Source organism: Bison bison, unplaced genomic scaffold (assembly GCF_000754665.1).
Source record: "Bison bison bison isolate TAMUID 2011002044 unplaced genomic scaffold, Bison_UMD1.0 scf7180017864343, whole genome shotgun sequence".
In the NCBI taxonomy this organism is placed as follows: Eukaryota; Metazoa; Chordata; class Mammalia; order Artiodactyla; family Bovidae; genus Bison; species Bison bison.
In genome coordinates, this window is record NW_011494915.1 from 2008384 (window position 1) to 2031137 (window position 22754).

A 22754-nucleotide genomic window follows, 5' to 3' on the forward strand; every position below is an offset into this window, starting at 1 on the left:
TAGGCTGTAGTCCATGGGGTCGCTAAGAGTTGGACACGACTGAGCGACTTCACTTTCGCTTTTCACTTTCATGCATTGGAGAAGGAAACGGCAACCCACTCCAGTGTTCTTGCCTGGAGAATCCCAGGGACAGGGGAGCCTGGTGGGCTTCTGTCTATGGGGTCGCACAGAGTCGGACACAACTGAAGCGACTTAGCAGCAGTATGCAATAACATTCTTTCTGAATTAAGCTTTAATTCTCGAGAATTCTTATTATCAGCTTCCATGTACCTGTTGTATGTACTAAGTGTGACAATCAGACTCCCTTTCGCCATGGCATTCGATGATGCTCCGTTTTATGGAAATTGTCAAAATATAGTAACAGAACCAGTTCTGAAAACTCATAGATAAATTGGTGGCACAAGTGTTAAATAACACAGCACAGCTAAAGGACAAAGTCCCTCTTAATAAAGAAATATCATAACCTGTTGATTTGTTAAGCACTGTATGCTTATACAGTGTTAGAAGGATGGAAACACAATACCTGTACTCCACAGTATAAAAGGATCAACAAGAAATAATGGCAGGCATTAGCTAATTAGAACCCACAGATGGAAACCTTTTATCACCCAAATAATGCTCTTAATTATCATCAAATCACTGAAATTAAAAATGACTTTTACAGACTACTAGGGCTTCCCTGGTAGCTCAACTGGTAAAGAATCCGCCTGCAGATGCAGGAGACATGGGTTCAATCCCTGGGTTGGGAAGATCCCCTGGAGAAGGGAAAGGCTACCCACTCCAGTATTCTGGCCTGGAGAATTCCATGGACTCTATAGTCCATGGGGATGCAAAGAGTCGGAAACAACTGAGCAACTTTCATTTCACTTCACCTTACATGCTATGATTGCTTTACTAATTTATCATTACCTAAAATACATTATATAGAAGTGAAATGTAAATTCATATACATATATGTAGTATATGGATACACACACACATACATGTACTATAGCTATGTGTTACTAATTTTCTTGAGTGTTAAGAGTTCCAGAGAGGGGAAAAACACTCAGAAATAGCAGTTAGTTTTAGCACTAAATAGCTTTGGAAGCCAACATCATCTTTTAAAATAAGCGGGTGGAGAAAAACAATAACATCATCTTTTAAAATAAGAAGGGTCTGAAGAAAAACAATATATTAAGCTCTGATTCTAGTCAAGAGAGGACATAATGATTAAAGCAGGCCAATTTGTCTCCATCTCCTTCCATCACCGAGTAATTTAAATCTGATTTCTGATGCCCCATCTGCGTATCAAACACCATCAGCATGAGACACTGTCTCTGAGACTGATCCTGCTTTTCTGCCCTCTGTGGACTGTCAGATCCTGCTCACTTTATCCATCAGCCTGGAATCATCTCCACCTCCTCAGGTGGATCATGGAAGCTGTCACTTAGGCCATCTGATTCATGTATAAGGAACAAGGCTCACATACATAACAAAAACGCTTTGTGGAAATGCTTGGCATCCTTTATATAATGCACCATCTTCTCAAGTCTCACTGCTTGGCAGAATATCGAGAGCAGGATAATGTCCATCAGCTTTGACAATTTCTTTTTTGTAGTCAAGTTAGAATGGAGTTAATAATACCATCAACCTAGCATACCTGCATTTTAAGAAAAATCACATGAAGTCTGAAAAATATCACTTTTTGCCTTTTTCAACTGATGAGTAATAGAAGAGAAATTACCCTTTTATTTATTTATTAAATTTTCTTTTTCAACCAAACTTTACTTAAAAATATAAGATGAGTTAGCATGAACGAGATATTACTCTAAGTGGCGTGTGTGTTTATCTGTGTGATAGTGTTGAATGGATTCACATCCACACAGACGCAAATGGAATCCGTGCAGCAATCTTAGGAGGCAGAGAAAACTGCAGTCCAATTTAAACAAGAAAACTAGTATTCAGAGAGGTTAAATAACCCTCTTAAGGTCACACAGCTAAACTGGAAGAAACCAGCACATGTTTCCATGCAATTTTGATCCCAAAACCCAACTCTTAACCACTATCCTATAAAATAACAAAGAGGCTTGAAACCTGAAACACAATCTTCTAGTTATTTTTGTCTTCATTTTGAAACATGGGAGTCAAGGCTCTCAAACTCAATTGCTTATACTTCAGAGTCAAGGGGGGTCAACATAAATGAGGGAAGCAGGTGACAAAGAGGATGAAAAATGGCCCATCTGCTGAGAGCAGTCAGCTACAGCAAACTGCTACAAAGCAGAGGGGAAAACCTAGTGTTGGCCAAAATCTGGATTTATGTGTGCAACCCTGTGATTTTCAAACAATACAACTGATTTTACAGATGCTTTTTAAACATCATCTGGGCCAAACAAAACACATCCATGGGCCTAATTTACCTGTGGGCTGTCACTTGGAGACCCTTGTTTCAAGCCCTAACAATTTTGGTAAGAAAAAAAAATCCATCAAATTACTGGCAATAAATAATGGCAATATTCACATTTCATCGCAGGTGTTTATTTGGCATCCATTTGATCGATTTTTTTCTTGTTCTTTTGTATTCTTCCCAGTTACAGAAAATTCTTTTATGTTTAAATATTTATTTGACTATGCCAGGTATGAGTTGCAGCATTTGGGATCTAGTTCCCTGATCAGGGATCAAACCTTGGCCCTGTGCCTTTGGAGTACAGAGTCTTAGCCACTGGACCACTGGGAAGTCCCCAGCATCTGTTGGATTCTTTTTGATTCTGAAAATCTCGAATCCCTGCCTACCCCACCCCATCCCCCTGAGATGTTTAGCTCGACCTGTTTCTTCATTCATGTCTTCCTGCTGCAAAGTTTACCTTTGGTGAGGTAGAAAGTGACCTTGCTGGTTCTATTTATTATTTAACAGAATTCAGTCTCAAAATCCCTGTCATACTGTATAATAAAACAGAAAGCAAAACTTAATCGGCTGTAAATGTACAGTAGTTAGCATTCACCGCAAATACTAATAATATTTCGAGAATGCCATTTCTCTTCCTGGCCTTTTGACCAAGTTAGTTAATGGGCTGAGACTTGGGAAATAATGGGAACGATTTAGGCAGAGAACTTCCCAACCATGCATCAACCCTGCATCACTATGCATCCGTAGAGTGAAAGCTACATACACCAAGTCAGCCCAGCACATGGCTTTGCCAAGAGCTTAACCACCAGTGAGGACTCTTACGACTCTAACAAAAGGTAGAATGGGAAAGACTAGAGATCTCTTCAAGAAAATTAGAGATATCAAGGGAACATTTCATGCAAAGATGAGCACAATAAAGGACAGAAATGGATGGACCTAACAGAAGCAGAAGATATTCAGAAGCAGCAGCAAGATTACACAGAAGAACTATACAAAAAAGATCATGACCGAGATAACCACAATGCTGTGATCACTCATCTAGAGCCAGACATCCTGAAATGCGAAGTCAAGTGGGCCTTAGGAAGTATCACTATGAACAAAGCTAGTGGAGGTGATGGAATTCCAGTTGAGCTATTTTAAATCCTAAAAGATGATGCTGTGAAAGTGCTGCACTCAATATGCCAGCAAAGCTGGAATACACAGCAGTGACCACAGGAGTGGAAAAGGTCAGTTTTCATTCCAACCCCAAAGAAAGGCAATGCCAAAGAATGTTCAAACTACCACACAATTCTACTCATACGCTAGCAAAGTAATGCTCAAAATTCTCCAAGCCAGGCTTCAACAGTATGTGAACCACGAACTTCCAGATGTTCAAGCTGGGTTTAGAAAAGGCAGAGGAACCAGAGACCAAATTGCCAACATCTGCTGGATCATGGAAAAAGCAAGAGAGTTCCAGAAAAAACATCTATTTCTGCTTTACTGACTATACCAAAGCCTTTGACTGTGTGGATCACAACAGACTGTGGAAAATTCTTAGAGAGACAGGAATACCAGACCACCTGACCTGCCTCCTGAGAAATCTGTATGCAGGTCAAGAAGGAACAGTTAGAACTGAACTTGGGACAACAGACTGGTTCCAAATTGGGAAAGGAGTAGGTCAAGGCTGTATATTGTCACCCTGCTTATGTAACTTATATGCAGAGTACATCATGCAAGATGCCAGGCTGGATGAAGCACAAGCTGGAACCAAGATTGCCAGGAGAAATATCAATAACCTCAGATATACAGATGACACCACCCTATGGCAGAAAATGAAGAAGAACTAACTAGCCTCTTGATGAAAGTGAAAGAGGAGAGTGAAAAAGTTGCCTTAAAACTCAACATTCAGAAAACTAAGATCAACGCATCCGGTCCCATCGCTTCAGGGCAAATAGATGGGGAAACAATGCAAGTAGTGACAGACTTTATTTTGGGGAGCTCCAAAATCACTGCAGATGGTGACTGCAGCCATGAAATTAAAAGATGCTTGCTCCTTGGAAGAAAACTTTTGGCCAATCTAGACAGCATATTAAAAAGCAGAGACATTACTTTGCCGACAAAGGTCTATCTAGTCAAAACTATGGTTATTCCAGTAGTCATGTATAGATGTGAGAATTGGACTATAAAGAAAGCTGAGTGCCAAAGAATTGATGCTTTTGAACTGTGGTGTTGGAGAAGACTCTTAAGAGTCCCTTGGACTGCAAGGAGATCCAATCAGTCCATCCTAAGGGAAATCAGTCCTGAATATTCATTGGAAGGACTGATGTTGAAGCTGAAACTCTAATACTTTGGCCACCTGATGCGAAGAACTAACTCATTTGAAAAGACTCTGAGCTGGGAAAGGTTGAAAGTGAGAGGAGAAGGGGACGACAGAGGATGAGATGGCTGGATGGTATCACTGACTCAATGGACATGAGTTTGAGTAAGCTCTGGCAGTTGGTGATGGACAGGGGGCCTGGCATGCTGCAGTCCACGGGGTTACAAGGAGTCGGACACGACTGAGCGACTGAACTATTTCAATCACCAGTAGCCAAAAACTACCTTTCAAGTATTCCTAGCACCAGATTTTCTTACAATACTACATAATTAAAATTGAATGCCTAATATGTATCTGGGCATCCCTGGTGGCTCAGTGGTAAAGAATCCACCAGCGAATGCAGGACACATGGGTTTTAGATCCCTGGGTGAGAAGGATTCCCTGGAGGAGGAAATAGTAATCTGCTCCAGTATTCTTGCCTGGGAAATCCCATGGACAGAGGAGACTGGTGGGCTACAGTTCATGGGGTCTCAAAGAGTCACAACTTAGCAACAACAACAAATATTTATGTAGAACACTTGAATCCTATGATTGGAAAGAATACTTTAAGTCCTAGAGTACTTACGTAGCACTTAGGTCCCTGACCCAAAATTTTAATCATATATACTAATCAATGGGCTAAAACCCTGAAACTTATCAAGCGAGGCACAGATATTATTGTCTACAATCTTTGCCTTCAAATTCCTTCCTTTCAAAGAATATATCTCAAACGCAGCTTCAGGGACTGCAAAGGAGAGTGGCTGCTGTGGCCAGCCCATCTGTGAGTATTCTGTCATATTATGTATGCACCCTCTTCCCTGGCTATCCAGTAATTCCTCCCACCCATCTGTATATCCCCAAAATTCCAGAACCGCTCCAGACAGGGACATTCACATGGATTATCACCAGTGCACTGAATTTCATTGTTGTTTGTTTTGTTTCTGTTTTGGGGATGGTGGAGAGCAAGAACAATCTAACTGTCTGACTACGCGAATGAAGAATTCACCTGTGATGGGCATTCACGATGAAATATCCCACAGCACTTGGAATCTTGGTGTGTTCTTCATTCAGTCTCAGGAACTAACTCATGAAAAATCTCTCCCACTTGAATCCCAGAAAGCTAGGATGACGGGCCTTGCGAAATTTTACTTTCGGATAGAAAGTATCCTGTTGCATTCAATATTCACTCACGCTGTTAAGATTTTAATCAGTGCATCAGGTACCTTGTGAAACAAAAGTAAGACCCCTGTGTCTACCCTGCTGGAACTCTTGCCTAGAAAGGGAGACACACACAAATCATGCTCATACACAACGATAAAGGCCGCAAAGTCATGTACACCTGTGCAGGGCACGTGCTGGAACTCACCAAGGAGGAGAGGGCGCCCGCCTCCCCTCAGCCCAGCTCCACCGACTCAGAGGGGACCCCACAGCCCTAGAGATATTCCAGCACTCACTTCCTCCTCTCTCCACTAAGAGAAAGGGACAGGAAAGGAGTAAAGGGACAAAGGGTTAAATACTTCATCCCACGAGGGCACTATAAATTATAAAAAGGTATGTTATCTTAAATAGTTAAGATGTTAACCATTTAACATCTTAATGGTTAACAATAGTTAATAAGTTAATGATTACTCAAGGAAACACGTTAAAGCGTCTGTCTACGATGCGGGAGACCCGGGTTCGCTCCCTGGGTTGGGAAGATCCCTTGGAGAAGGAAATGGCAATCCACTCCAGTACTATTGCCTGGAAAATCCCATGGACAGAAGAGCCTGGTAGGCTACAGTCCATGGGGTGGCAAAGAGTCGGACACAACTGAGCGACTTCACGTTCACGTTCCCGTAACCACAAAACCAGGCAGGCTTGCTTAGCAACAAAATTCATAAGCAAAAGCATGAGACACACCCCTAAATAATAAACCAATGGTAGCATGGGACCCACGTCCTGCCCAGTGAGCTCAGTAAGTTGATTCCTAGGACATGCTTTCTGCACTTGAGAAGGAATGCTTTATGGAAAGGCGACATTTCAAAGTGTATACCTGTAGCGGATCCATTTTGATATTTGGCAAAACTAATACAATTATGTAAAGTTTAAAAATAAAATAAAATTAGAAAAAAAAAAAAAAACAAAGTGAAATGCCCTCACTGAACAGAGAGACCTGAATTAATTTTTCCAAACTGTCATGACAGTCCTGGCTAGACCATATAAACACAAGAAAACTCTCCTGCCCAAACCGGTCAAAGAACTGATGATGGAAGTGTGACGTCCATTCAACAATGAGGAAGAAGGCAGTCTTTCCCTCCTCCCCACTTTTCCTTTGATTGTAAAACTGTAGCCCACTAAGCTCATGGGGCATGGCACCTTCTCACCTTCCTGGCTTGTAAGCATCCCAAGCATCCTATTCTAATAAATCACTTCTTATCTATCACTTTGTCTCTCGCTAAATTCTTTTTGTGCTGAGACATAAAGGATGGGAGATTTTCAGAGCCCGTTGAAATGCTACCAAATGGTTTGAAAAGGGTCACGAGGTCTCATCAGCAAACTAAGCCATCTATGACCTGTCATCTGATCTCCCCCCCCTGCTAGAAATGCAGACCGACATGACAGATGTCAGGAATGGAGATTCAATACTGGATACCTGATGCGGGGATATAGGGAGGGGACTGGTACGATGACAACTTTACTGATGCTCCCCCAGAACTAGTCACACATAAGCTCCATGTCCCAACTCTGCCAGATGGTGCAACTGATTTCACTTCCGCCTGCTGCTGTTTTGTTTCCTCTCCCCACTGGCCCGAGGGGAAACTCACCTCTCTGGACACCCGACATCATGATAGAGCAGCTTCCCACATGACCAGCGAGTCACTTCCCTGGTGGGGGGAAGAGTTCTCTGAGGAGGCTGCGAGATGCCTGTGCTCCCTGCCGCCCTCACCCACTTAGCGGGCTTGTGAAGGGCGGGGAGGCTAAGATGCAGTTCCCAATGCTCACAGAAATCCCTCATCTTTTTTGTGTCATGGTGACTCTACAAACTTCCTCTCAGAATATTGTTAATGCGTGAAATAAAACTCACAAGAGGGCAAAGAAATCAGTTATATCAAAATACTATAAGTTAAGAGCCCACGCGGTTTGCAAATACCAAGTATGACGTGTATGCGTGTACAGACACGTGCTGCTGCTGCTCAGTTGCACCTGACTCTTTGTCACCCCTTGGACTGTGGCCCGCCAGGCTCCTCTGTCCATGGAATTCTCCAGGCAAGAATACTGCAGTGAGTTGTCATTTCCTTCTCCAAGGGATCTTCCCGACTCAGGGATCAAACCTGTGTCTCCTACATTGGCAGGTGTAGGCAGTTCTTTACCACTGAGCCACCAGGAAAGGCCATAGACATGAAACAATTACTAAAAATAAGCAGAAAGCAACATACAGTTCACACAACAGTCCCTACAAGGCTGCTTCATTTCACCCTAACTGACCTGTTTATTAACATGTTCCTAGGGGCTTCCAAGCTGGCACATGTTATAGGATGCCCACAGAGAGAAGTTCTAACTCCACTCTTGAGTCTGAGCTATGAAGATACATATATCACTCTAGCTACCACACAGGCCACTTTCTGAGCCAGCAGTGGTGTGGATGGAGCAGGTGAGGAACACTGTCACGGGCCAGGCAGGAGAGTCAAGACGTTTACCCACCTGGAACCACCAGAACAAACCGGCATCTCAGCTGAAACCCACTAGCCACAAATGATGAACGAGTAGTACCTCACAGTCTCATTACACCTCCAAGTTTGAAAAATCCTTAGCAGAAGATCATTCAGACACAGGTTTCCCAGCTAAAATGAGTAAGACTATTCTGAAAAGTGAAAGTCGCTCAGTCATATCCAAGTCTTTGCAACCCCGTGGACCATACAGTCCATGGTATTCTCCAGGCCAGAATACTGGAGTGGGTAGCCTTTCCCTTCTCCAGGGGATCTGCCCAACCCAGGGATCGAACCCAGCTCTCCCACAATGCAGGAGGATTCTTTACTAGCTGAGCCAGTACATTCTCCTAGTAAGAATAAAGTTTACAATGTATTTCCAATCAGACAGTGGTTGCACTGCTGATAAGTCTTTGATTATGAAAATGTAGACCTGACATAGCATTAATAGGAAGTCAAAGCCCTTTTAAGTCAATTTCTATTTTTTTCCATCAGAGGCTATCAATGCATGCTTGAAAAATGAGCTGCACACAGTTGAGGGACATCTATTCAACCTAGTCAGTTACTGGTACTAGGATGAACATAAAGACCCATAAGAATCCGACCCACCTCTAGTAAACAGAGCTACATACTGTGAACAGCAAAGATCATCTAACTTCTGTGTTTAACAGCTGCAGAAGCTGAGGCCAAGAGATTAAACTTGTCACGGTCTATACGACTGGTTACTGCCCAAGTCTGGAAGAAGAGCTGTTTAAAATATCCTTATCTGTAGAGCTGTACTGTTTACATTATTGGACATCGTTATTTTAACTCACTAATTCAGACTAACTAGTGTGGGACTATCAGTCTGGCTTACTAAAATGCCTAAGTCTTTTGAAAAGAAATCTATGATTATGTTCAAGTACTCTCAGCAACTTCACCTAGGTAACAGGAGGAGAATTTATAATGAGCAGTATTTTCTTACCTACTCAAAATGCATTCAAGTACATCATCTACAGAAATGAGTCACAGACCTAAACATCAAGACTAAAATTAAACCATTTCATAGAAAGCAAGCTTTGTGACCTTGAGTTAGAAGCAAAAGATATCAAAAGCATGGTAGCTAAAAGAACAAACTGGTAAACGGAATCTCATCAAAACAAAAAACTGCTTTTCAAAAGGCACTGTTATGAGAATGAACAGACTCAGGGGAAATATTTGCAATTCACTTATCTGATGAAGGAATTGTATTGAGAATATGTAAAGAGTTCTCAAAATTCAATATTAAGAAAATAACCCAACTTTCTAAAAAATGGGCAAATGATTTGAATATACACTTCACAGATATACAGAAAAGCAAACAAAAAGATGCACAATGTCACTGGTCATCAGGGAAATGCAAATTAAAACCATCATGTGATATCACTACTCACCTAGTAAATGGGCTAAAATTAAAAATACAGACCATGCCAAGTGCTGACAAGAATGTGAAGGAACTAAGACTCTCTTACTCTGCTGGGAGGAGTGTGAGCTGGTACAACCACACCGGAGAACAGTTTGACAGTTTCTTGAAAAGTCAATCATACATCTACCATATGAACCAGCCATTCTGTTCCCTAGGAACTTCCTTAGGAGAAATAAAAGCATATGTTCATGTAAGCACTTGTAAGAAATGTTCCTAACACCCCTACTTATAATAGTCAAAACTGGGAACACCCTCAAATGTCCACCAACAGGTGAATGGATAAACAGTGTGTGACACAGGATGGGCTACTATTCAGCAATAAGATGAGCTACTTTGAGGACAAACGTATGGACACCAACAGGGGAAACAGGGATGCGATGAATTGGGAAATGAGGATTGACGTAAATACACTCCTATGTATGAAATAGATAACTAATGAGAACCTACTGTATAGCTCAGGGAACTCTACTCAGCTCTACAGTGGGCTTCCCTGGTGGCTCAGTGGTAAAGAATCCACCTGCCAATGCAGGAGACACAGGTTCGATCCCCGATCCCAGAAGATCCCACGTGCCATGAAGCAACTAAGCCCATGTGCCATAACTATTGAGCCTCTGTCTAGAACCTGGGAGCCACAACTGCTGAAGCCCATATGCCCTACAGCCCTTGCTCCCTAACAAGAGAAGCCACCACAGTGAGAAACCCTGCACTGCAACTAGAGAAAAGACCCCACTCACTGCAGCTAGACAAAAGCCTGCACAGCAAGACCCAGCACAGCCAAAAATAAATAAACAAAATGATTTTTTTAATGCTCTGTAGTGACCTACATGGAAAGGAAATCCAAAATAGAGGGGAGATATATATATATATATATGTATGTATGTATGTATGTATAGGTGATTCACTTTGCTGTACAGCAGGAAGAAACACAGTATTGTAAAGCAACTATACTCCAATAAAAATGAAGAAAAGAAATGAGCTACTGATGCATATGACACCCCACATAAACCACACAGCAACTATGAAGAAGAAATCAAGCAAAAAAAGAATAGATCCTGTATGGTTTTACTTCAACACGATTTCAGGCAATGAAAACTCATCTATAATGGCAAAACAGATCAGTGGTTGCCTGGCAATGGTACAGGTAGGGGCAAGAGGGATTGATTACAAAGGGGCACAAGAAAACTTTCAGGGGCAATGGGTATATTCATTATTTTGATCCTCAAGATTGTTTTCATGGGTGTGTGTGTGTACATATATATACCTATACATTATGTATGCTAAAAGTTACCAAATTGCACACTTATACAAAGTTTACTGCATGTCAATTATATCTCAATAAAGCTGTTTAAAAATACATTAAGTTCTCAATGTAATACCCAACTCTGCACTATTTAATTTAACCCTCATGAAAAAACATTGAGATAGAGGGTGCAGTCCCATTGCCAGAGAGACTGAATAACTGTTTTTCAATAACTCACACAGCTAGGGCTTCACAGAGCCAAAGCACAAGCATTTTGATTTCCTGTTAAATAAATGCTTTCAAATCACTTGGTATTTTTTAAAGGTAACTTCAACAGCTCCCACTGTTTACACTATTTATTTGCTTAGCAAATCTCCTTTCATAGACAGAGCATGGGTAAATGTCAACCCCATCATTTCAGGATCATCACAAATTCTAAAATTAATAGGGTTCAATTGAAGGTTTCCGTGACTTAGAGAAACAATCCAGGTTCTGACGTGTCACACAGCCAAGAGTCACCAAGTCAGGCTCATTGGAAACAAATTCAAGATCAGCACAAGTAGAAGAGACAGGCTCCCACCTGGAGAGATCAAACACCGTAATTTTTCTTCTGGAGCATAAACACACACACACAGGCCTGGTAACTAAAATGCTGAGCTAGCCATTGTGTGGATGTTTCAAATTTCTAGACGTCCACTAACTAGAAAAATATTCAGTGTTACTTGCCACTATCTTGCTTTATATACAGTCAATATTTCCTATTGAATAGGATTGACTAGTAATAGCTCAAACACATAGAATCTCTCCAAATTGAAGTCACTGGTCTCCACTGGTTGGCACTTTGGAAATCGGCTAGATGACTACAGGACATCTGGGGAAGGTCAGGTAGAGCAAACAGCAATAAATCCATGCCTGTATCTCAAATCCAACCAGGCCTTTCAATGGTTCTCTTGAAAGAAATGACTTCCTGGACCACCATGCCTTGCAAATGCTTTCCCAACAGCAAAGCTTAGAACTACGTTTGGCTTGAGGGCAGAAGGCACACACCTTTAACTTTGTGCCAAGTTCAAACTGTTCACGTTCCCCTGCCATACACATTGCCTGGATTGCTGGTATTTACCCCTAGCCTTTTAGCGAGTAGTTACGCAAGAGTCAGTAACAAACTATAGAAAGATGCCCCACTGGTAGAGCCATTCTTTCACTTTATTTCATGCCCGTATTACTTTTCCCTGAAACAAAGTTATCTCCTCTTTCCCTTTCTGAATCCCTCACTACCTGTTCCACAACACACTGCGAGTGTGCTCAGTCGTGTCCCACTATTTGTGACCTCATGGAGTATAGCTCTCCAGGCTCCTCTGTGGGATTTTCCGGGCCAGAATACTGGAGTGGGGTGCCATTTCCTCCTCCAGGGGATTTTCCTGACGTGGGTTGAACCCACGTCTCCTGCATTGCAGGCAGATTCTTTAGCACTGAGCCACCCGGTCAGGCCCTCCCAGCCCAGTTTAAATTGACTGTAGTTTTTGTCTGATTTCAGACTTTCCCCAAGACATATGCACTGACAGCCCACAGCATAAGGAGTGGGAAAGTTTTTAACTATTGTACACACTCTCTTCTCAGAGTGAATTAAAGTTTTAATAGGTTTCTGAACATCCTTTTAATAATATGACTATCACCATATGGGCCAAGTTATTTCCAGCATTCAAGTTACACCTAGAAAAACATAAAACCTCATTGTTCTTCCCTTTCCATCTCTACCCTCCTGATTCTTCTTACCAAATGATTTTGTTTTCTTTATACAAAAGATTCTGGTTTCCTTGGATAAAGCCAACATTCAGATGAGATCTTGGGCTTTTTAAACCCCAAAGTGTAGGCTTTGTTTAGGTAAGTTCAAAGGTATGGCTTGAAGAAAGAAAAAGGAGCTTTCTTCTCAAGGGTAAAGAGAATCTTTTGCCTAACTACCCAGAGAACTCTTCAAAGGCCTTGGGTTGCCTCTTCTGCCTCAAAGGCACAAAAATGCATCAGGAAAAAAAAGCCTGGTCTGCCACCTGCGGGGGCTCACAAGCTTGTTTAAGGACCTGAAATTCTTTACTCCTCTCTCTGTGAAACACCCCTTCCTCCCCACAAAAACCAATGTGAAGCATGCTCATTTGTCAGATATTTTGCCAAGCTGACCTCGTCTGTGGCACTGGGACTTGAACTTGCAGCTGAGATGAGAAGTCACATATTAACACCTCACATAATTGGTTCCTTTTTCTTATGAACACCGAGATTAAGATGAGCCCATCAAATGGCACTGGACAAAAATAATGAAGGGTCCAAGGGAGGTCAGCGGAATCCCTCATGCTACGAGCTCTTGGCATCCAGGAACAGTCATGCCAGTACAAAATGACCAAATATTCTCACAGTCCTTCCAAAGAAGTGGAGATGGAGGTCATTGCTACAGGGAGCAAACAGACCTCTCTTCAAGCCTGATTGTGTGTAGTGAGCCTGAAATGGAGACTCATCACCACTGGGATCAAACTGTAGCATGACAAGAGCTTGAGTCAAACTTATTTTTTTTCTTCTGAATGAGTGGTTCTGATACTCACCAGGAAACTATTAACTAATATAGTTGCCTGGGCTCCACCGTCCAAGATTCAGATATAACATAGCTGTGGTGGAGCCTCTCTGTTTTTTTTTTTTTTTTTTTTCAAGTAAAAGCTCCCCAGAGAAATCAAGTAAGCATCATCACATGGATACCCTCTTTACTATCAAAACGTGGGCTTTGGGGCCATTGCGGAGTCCTTTTCTGGCTTATAAAATAGAGGATATTCCTGTGGAGTTGTCTACATAGAAATATACCCATACAGTTAAAGAAGTAACCATTCGCTGGGGGCAGGGCAGGAAGACGAAAACAGTTACAGAAGAAACTATATTAAATCCATATTGTTGGACTTCACTCCAGTGGATAAATACCCATTATTGGTCAAAATTAACTTCCAGGGACTAACTTTAAGACTTAATGGCTGAAGCCATCACTCACTCACTCACTCACTCACTCACACTCACACACACTCACACACACACACACACACACACACTCTATCCTGCCATTTTTCTTTTCCTAAAAAAATATACCCTCTTGCAAGGAATGATCATATAGGCAGTTCATCAGGAAATGCAGCCATCTTTTCCACACTTTATGAAGGCTACACACCCCACTTACCTGGTACTTAACCTAAATTTAGAAGCAGTCATTCAAGAAAAAAATAAAGACCTAAAACTAAAAACTTAAAAAGAAGTTAAGTGAACAAAAAGGAGATAAAACACTGTGCCCTAGGATTGACCCATGAAAATACAAATAACTCATAACTCTAATCTTTCAGAAAGTAATGCTAAGACTCAGTTCATTCCCCTGCACTAAGCAGATTACACTGGCCTCTGGCTGCGTGTAGCTACTGAGTGCTTAGAATGTGGCTTGGGCCACAGGTTGAAATAATCATATTTGGATGTATTAGGTTAAATAAAATATATTACTGCTTCACGTGTTTCTTTTTACTTTTTAAATGTGGTTATATAGAACATTTAAAATTACATATGTGGGTCTCCTATTTCTGCTAGACAACATCTGCATCAGGCTACAATACTGCTTCTTGCTGTTAGCTCTTCTAAGCCCTGCCTGCCCCCTCGTGTCAGAACTCTGACAATGCAGACTAATTATTTTTCAAAACTATCTGTATTATCTTGGAAAGAAATATCTTACAGTAAATGAGGGCTAAAGTAGTCATTCCAATCAAAATCATCAGCAGGGTTCCTATAAGATTTCAGCTGTTATAGGGGACAGAAACAGGAGCCCAAATTTAGATGTAGTTACTTTTCGAACAATTTAACCAAAGCTGAAAGCAATACAAGGCACCCAAGTCCAACATTCATATTCTGCAATCATCCTGTATCACAGAGAAACCAGAAAATCTAAACTTCCATAAATGTAAACATGACAGAACCTCTATAAAATGCCCTCATAAGGAGAAGGCAGTTTTCAATAAAGATGACCAACATTTATTGAACATTCAAAACACAAACACAATTCTTAGCACTTTCCAGACGGGAACTGACTCCTCTTTACAACTCCTTAAGGATGACTTTTACTGTTTATTATCTCCACTTTCCAGAAGAGACTGAGTCCCAAAGAGATTTTGTAACCAGCTCAAATATGAAAGGAGAGCAGGAGCTAACCTGAACCCCTGCTACTTGCTGTGCAGTAAGAAGAAACCCCTTGCCTCTGGCCTAGGATCTCTTGTCTTCCACCAGCATCCAGGAAACCGACAGGCTGCCCTGTGACCTCGCAAGGAAGGTTAAGCCTCAGACCTGTCACAATTCTTGACACAGCTCCCCATCAGTGAGGTGCCTCCCTCTACGGAAGACCTGACTGAAGCCTAGAAAGTAAAAGGACTCTCAGCACGCCCTGGGGTTGCTCTGTCCCCAGCATGGTGAAATCCTGCTTGTTAGAAATTCCTTTCCTCTTTACTTAAGGTTGAGTGAAACACCAGTCTTCATAAAGACATTCTCTTCATTACAGTCAGCTCTTTAGAACAATGAAAAACAAGCATTTTCTCTTGTACATGATAAAGCTTCAAACATTATGTCACTGATTATATCTCCCACCCATACGGAGCCCCCAATTATTCCTTGAAAGTTTCCAGACTCCTGCTCATTCTAAATGCCTCTAAACATGAAGACAGCTACCATTTACTGAGTGTTTACTATGTACTAATCCTTTCACCTACTTTTTTATTGAGTAGGTCCAATAATCCCGTAAGGTAGGCAAGTACATCATTCTATTTTTACAGATAATGAAGCAAGTTCAGAGAGGTTAAGTGACTTGGACAAGGTCACACAGCTGGGAAGTGGCAGAACCAGGATTATGCTTTCCTGAAGATCTGCTTGTGCTCTGCTGCCTCATTCTCAGTTGTGCTCGTTTCTCGGGGCCTTAACACCTGGGCACAATGTATTAAACAGGAGACTTTACACCAAAACGGAGTATATTAAACAGCAGCTAGGCACCATGGCATCTGCAGGAATTAAATGTGACCAAAGTCATTCATATTTAAAGCTGTCTGGAGAAATGGGACTATTAAAATGAACCTGTAAACCAGCAGCACCCAAGTTTCCAACTCTCTCAGCTATATGGGAAAAGCAGCTATGATTCTGTCTTCAAAGGGGAAATTTAAAGTGTCTAAATATTCATTCTTAGGCTTGTTCATAAAGGACAGGGAAGCCTAGCATGCTACAGTCCATGGGGTCGCAAAGAGACAGACACGACTGAGCGACTGAACAACAACAAAATATACCCGGGGATAAATCTCCAGGATGTAGGATGTTTTGTGTCCCAAACTCATCACGTGAACCTTGAATGAAACTGTCACAAACATCCCTAAATGGTTAATTTCAAATGACTCTGAAGTCTGTGAAATCGTCAGCATCTTTCCACAGCATTACACGTGCTGCCCTCTTGTGGGGAAATGATGCTACGTACAGTGGCGGGGAAAGGTCAGGGGACAGGGAACGAAAGGACAAACTGCTCCTTGAAGAAATAAGAGAGTTAACTCTGGCTTCCTTTTAAAAGAATGTAACCTACCAATTGGCCCCAGGCACCTCTTCTGTGGTTCGGGGCTACAGACGCCCACACGGTCTCCTTTGTTGTTGTTCAGTTAAGTCGTGTCTGCCTCTTCGCCACCCCAAGGTCTCCTACTCAATCACTGTGTCAGGTGGAATTTTAAAAAACAACAAAGGTGGCCGTTTGTGTTTTCTAATTCCTTAAAGATACTACCTCTGTACTCTAGTGGAAGATGATCAATGCCTTAAAGAAAGTTTCCCACTCCCTGTTCTGCGAAAATTGGGTGCATTTTTGTTTTCTAACACTTGAACTAAAGTGAACTTCAGCCCACACCTAACACCTGATCTGATCAGCCCAAATCAGGGATGGGGTCCCACCTTTTTCCCCTCTGGCTCTGTCTTAGACGGATGAGTGAAGATGGGATTGGAAAATATCTCCTTGTTTATTTTACAAGTGGTTCTAATCTGAGCCATTAAAAGCATCCAGTAAGCTTCCAACTAGGGTTTCCTAGGGCCACAGTTTCTTTAATTGGCCAGCACAAACCACAAAGCTCTTGGGACGGTGTCAGGAGTCCTTTTGGACACAGTACACTGTCTTCTACAGTTAACTCGCTACAGCTTGCTCCCACTCTCAGGCTGTTTCAGATACACTCAAAGACCTGACCAGAATTTCTCAAGTCTGACCCTTGACTTTGTCATCAGGTGAGCACAATTCTGGGAAGAAAATCCACGTGGCCACTGTGAGGTCATTAGAGACATTTACAACACCTGCCTCCCTTCGCCATTTCCCTCCTCATCTCTCTCTCTCATACACATAAACACACACAGCCAACTAGAACACACAGCCTCGCGAGAACCATGGGCAAAGAAAAGGCAGAAAGAAACAAGGAAATGATAGTCCAGGTACTTGGTGTCCTCAATTTATAAAGAACTCTCACAAATCGACAAGTAAACAATACAGCCAAGACAAAAACAGATAATGGATAGGATAGCCCAAGGAAAACAAGTAATCCCGCAGCACAGAGTCTGTAGTCAAAGAGCTGCAAGTCAAAACAATCTGACAGTAGTTTTCATTACCATTTTCACACATCAGTAAGACCTGATAGCACCCAGAGCTGATGAGGGTGTGAGGGAAAGGGAGTTATACTACTACTGCTGCTGTAAGTTTAAGTTCAGAAGTTTTGGAGCGTGCTTGGCACTACTAAAATCTTTCTTTCTCTTTGGCTGCGCTGCACAGTATGTTGGATCTTAGTTCCCAGACTAGGGATAGACCCCGTGTCCCCTACAGAGGAAGCTCAGACTCAATTGCTGGACCACCAGGAAACTCCCTGCACTATTGAAATCTTAATACGGTTGTCAGAGGATGCAGGACACTCACCAAAAACCATCATCTCCTCTCGGACCTGGATCCCCAGCTAGGGTATGTTTCCCAGCAGCCCCTGCAGCAAGGTGTGGCCGTGGGCACTCAGCTGTAGCCAATAGCAAGAGAAGACAGGTCAAGGGATACTGCCAGCTTCTAACCCAGTTCATCATCACCTCCGAGGTGTACCCTCCCCACCCATTCCCCTTCTAGCTGGCTGGAATGAAGATGGCTCCAGGACAGCCTTCGAGGACACAGGCTGAGAACAGTATAGCTTCCATGCCCTGTGGTTCCAAAAAGGCCACAGGAGAGGACAGCCAGTTGACATGTTACCTACACAGCACTCATGAGCAAGAAATACAGCTTCTTTTGTTTAAACCATTATGTATATTTATTTGGTCTATGTGTAACAGGAATTAACCCACTCTCACTAATACATTTGCTGTATGTGTGCTCAGAAGTTTAGTTGTGTCCAACTCTTTGCAACCCCATGGAATGTATCCTGACAGGCTCCTCTGTCTGTGGGATTCTCCAGGTAAGAATACTAGAGTGGGTTGCCATGCCTTCCTCCAAGGGATCTTCCTGACCCAGCGATCAAACCTGCGTCTTCTGCATCTCCTGCACTGGCAGGTGGATTCTTTTACCAACAACGCCACCTGGGAAGCCCCACTAATACATCTACGTACACTTTAATTCAACAATTCCACTACTAGAGATTCATCTGCAGTCAGGACATGTATTTGGAAAATACGACAGACAACAAGGTAAATGTCCACAAAAACTGGGAGTGATCAAATAAATGAGAGCACATCTGTACAACAGAGTGGGATATAAATCTGCATGCACTCATACGAAGCCCCCTTAAACTCTATTGTTAAATAGGAAAAAAATCAAGGTACAAAACAAAGTATAGAGTGAGATATCTGTGCATACACACGTACTAGTATACACATTCCTTTTTCTGGAAGGATAGGTGCGTACATACATAAATCTGTAAAATAATATAGAAAATATAGATGACTATATAAAACACTATCTAGAAAGATACATGAAATTGTCAACTTGAGTGGGCCAGGGGACACCTAGATATCTGCCAAAACATGACCCCTGAATATGTCTGTGAAGGTGTTCCTGGAAGAGGTTAGCATTTGAACTGGGGCGCTGAGTGAAGCTGATGGCCCATTGTGGTGGGCCTCATCCAAGTGCTTGAGGAAAAGAAGAAAAAAGCAGAAGGTGGAATTTGTTCTTTCCCTGACTGCTGAGCTGGGACACTGACTATCTCCTGCCCTCTGTGCTCCTGGACCACAGGCCTTTGGAAGGCTGCAATGTACACCATGCATATGCAGGGTTTCCCTGGTGATTCAGTGCTAAAAGAATCTGGCTGCCAAACAGGAGATGTGGGTTTGATCCCTGAGTGGGGAAGATCCCCTGAAGAATGAAATGGCAACCCACTCCAGAATTCCTGCCTGGGAAATCCCATGGGCAGAGGAGCCTGGCAGGCTACAGTCCATGCGGTCACAAAAGAGTCAGACACAACTGAGCAACTAAACAACACTATGTGTGTGTATATATATCTTATTGGTTCTGTTTATCTGGAGAACCCTAATAATCAACAAAAAGTTAACAGGATATCTTTTCACACCTGCCTGTTACTGTCTGGAATTTTAGCACCAGCAGAAAATTACATAACTGATTCCATGGTGACAAATAGGCAAAACCAGCCTATTAATAAATATTCATTTAGCACCCATTATATTCCAGGCATCAAGGACACAGCTTAAGAAACCCATGAGGGAATAAGACTTCACAGTAGGGTTCAGGAGCCTTCAACTGCAGTTAAACAAAGGGTATGGGCAGATCACAGGGACTTTGCCAGTGTGCTTCCAGACCACCTCAATAAAGTGAATATCGTGATAACTCAAGACACGTTGAGTTTTTCGGTTCTGCATATAAAAGTTACGTTACTGTAGTCTAGTAAGTGTGCAAAAGCATTATGTCTAAAATAGAATTCACATCCCTTAATTTTAAAAATACTTCATCGCTACAAACGCTAACCATCATCTGAGCCTTCATCAAGTCATAATCTTTTTGCAATGGTCACATCAAAGATCACAGGTCAGACAGACCATAACAAATAAATAATGGAAAAGCTTGAAATAGGGTAAGGATTACCAAACTAGGACACAGACCCACAAAGAGAGCAAATGCAGTTGGGAAGAAACGGAGCCGATAGACCTACTGGATGAAGGGTTGCCACAAACATTTGATTTGTTCAAAAAAAAAAAAAGGCAGTAAAGTGCAAGCCAGAAGCCAAGAGCAAAAAAACAAAGCACGCCTGTACTTCTGCAAAGATGGTTCTTCATATACAGCCTGCGGCCCCAGGGAGAGAACAGAGCTCCCCGTGGGCAGGAGCCATCCTGACTGCTTTGACGGCTACTGAGATGAGGGGTGAGACGTACATATGGAATCTAGAAAGACGGCACCGATGAACCTAATTGCAGGGCAGCCAAGGCGACACAGACATGGAGACTTGTGGCACGGTGGGGGGAGGAGAAGGTGCATGAATTGAGAGTGTAGCATGGAAAGATACACTACCATATGTAAAGTAGATAGCCAGTGGTCATTTGTTGTATGACACAAGAAGCTCAACTCGATGCTTTGTGACAAGCTAGAGGGGTGGGATGGAGTGGAAGGTAGGAGGGAGGTTCAAGAAGGAAGGGACGTATGTGTACCTATGGCTGATTCGTGTTGATGTGTGGTAGAAACCAATACAACACTGCAAAGCAATTATCCTCCAATTAAAAATAAATTAATTAATTTAAAAAGATGAGGGATGATAGGTACTTAAATTCCAAAAACAAAATTAGGAAGAATCCCCCGAAAGTCAAAAAGAAACCAAAAACCAAGAATCCAAATAAAATCACTGAAAGAAATCCATGATGAAAATTTCATTTCTTGAGCAAAACTTTCAAAGGCTTTGCTCAGACTTCTTACCGTCCCTGTTACAGATGAGTCTTGGCTTATAGGGAAGATACTGCATCTCGTGTGTTCACAATTCTAATCTTAATTTAGATTTAATTCAGATTTTTTTTTCTTTTTGCTCACGTATAACACATTTTATTATCGAACTGCACCTTCACTTTCACACAGACACCCTATGGTCTCACCTTTTCCAAATTTAAAAGGTTATGGTATGGAATGAGGATTGCCAACAAAGATGAAGAATTGAAGGGTTAGTCATGGCCCCTGTTTCCCTCAGGTTTAATCACTATTGATCACAATCTCAAACCCAGTTTTGAGAAGTCTGGAATGTGCTGGTGCTAACCTGCCCCACTGAAATGTTCTGCTTCTGAACTACACTGACTCTCTACCTGCAACCCAAGAAAAGAGATGTGTATTAAACAGGTTAGACTGACGACTTCAAATACCCTATTCCTGAGAGTGAGCTCACCCAAAGATACACAGCACAATAACCAACTAGCCCTGGGCACTTTCACAGCAGTCAAATGGTATCGATTTTACACTGATTTATTAAAATTGCAATCATTATTTTTCTTGTCTTCTCGAAACTGTCGCTTAAGGAAAATTGAATTCTGAGAGAGTTTCAAAACTTCAGCTTAAAGTTAAGTCTTAGTCCCAAATTATCAGAATAACTAACGAGAAACCTTGACCTGCTGTATATCTGAGAATAAGGCTATGTGACCAGCACACTTTCTTAGACACAGACTTTACAATTCTGACACATACACGGTTTAGGGTTCAAGCTTCACTCTTTCACTAAAAACTCAGAGCATACCTGGCACTGCCACACCTCTGATTACTGAAGCATAGACAGTAAATTAATTGTTTAGTAACGAGTTTGCTGACAAATATCAATTATTCAGGAAAACACAATTCACTGGGGAGTTTTCAAATCTGTATCACTTTAAATGTAGATGTAAAAGGGAAAGGTGAAGACAAATACACAATACACACAGAGATACTTAACTGATTATTTTGATCTATCTTTAGAAATAAGCGAAGGACAGACATGGGTCTCACTAGAAAGTATCAGAGTGCTTCTCTAAGACTTCAAACACGTTCTATTTTAGGTCCTGGGGCAAAAGCTACCACGACATTTTTTTTCCCTTTCTTTTTAAATCATTCACCATCTTTTCCTAGAAGAACCCTATTATGTGCAAACTGCCTTCAGTGTTCATTCAAGTTTATCAATAAAGATGTTCTGCCTTCAAAGGAAGCTGGAATATATAGCACAAAATACTGCTGGGTTTCCAGGATTCTTTGAGAAAAATCACTTCCAAAGAATGGACGTGTACCCAGGAAAAGGAAAACCTGGAGAAATCTTAAAAAGATATCTAGAACAAATCTCTTTAAGCATCAAACCATCAAACTGCTTCACCCTGTTGTATTTCATGCTTCCTCTGGTTATTTACACACCAGTCAAGGCTCCTGTCAATTACCTGTGCCTAAAATGTGGGCTTTGACGTTTGAAAGAGTTTTATTAGTTGATCTCAGTGGCGCATGACGAGTTTAAAGGGCTTACCTGTGTGTCCCCGGAGGTGCTGGCTGGAGGCAGACATGAGCTTACAGCACACCATCAACACATAGGCCAGAAAGAGCCAGTGAGACAGCAAGACGGATCTGGCACAGGCTCTCATCCTGGAGAGAAAGCAGGATGCAGGTCAGCGATGGATGGGTGGTGCGAGAC

At 42.0% G+C, this 22754-nt stretch overlaps 1 protein-coding gene across 1 annotated transcript in view; it reads right to left on the minus strand.

Moving 5' to 3' along the window:
* Positions 1-22754, minus strand: part of FAM19A4 (family with sequence similarity 19 (chemokine (C-C motif)-like), member A4) — a 130305-nt gene that overhangs the window by 102262 nt on the left and 5289 nt on the right. The window contains exon 2 of the mRNA XM_010854552.1: positions 22590-22705. Within this exon, the coding sequence (XP_010852854.1) occupies positions 22590-22705 (116 nt within the window). The remainder of the gene's footprint in view (positions 1-22589; positions 22706-22754) is intronic.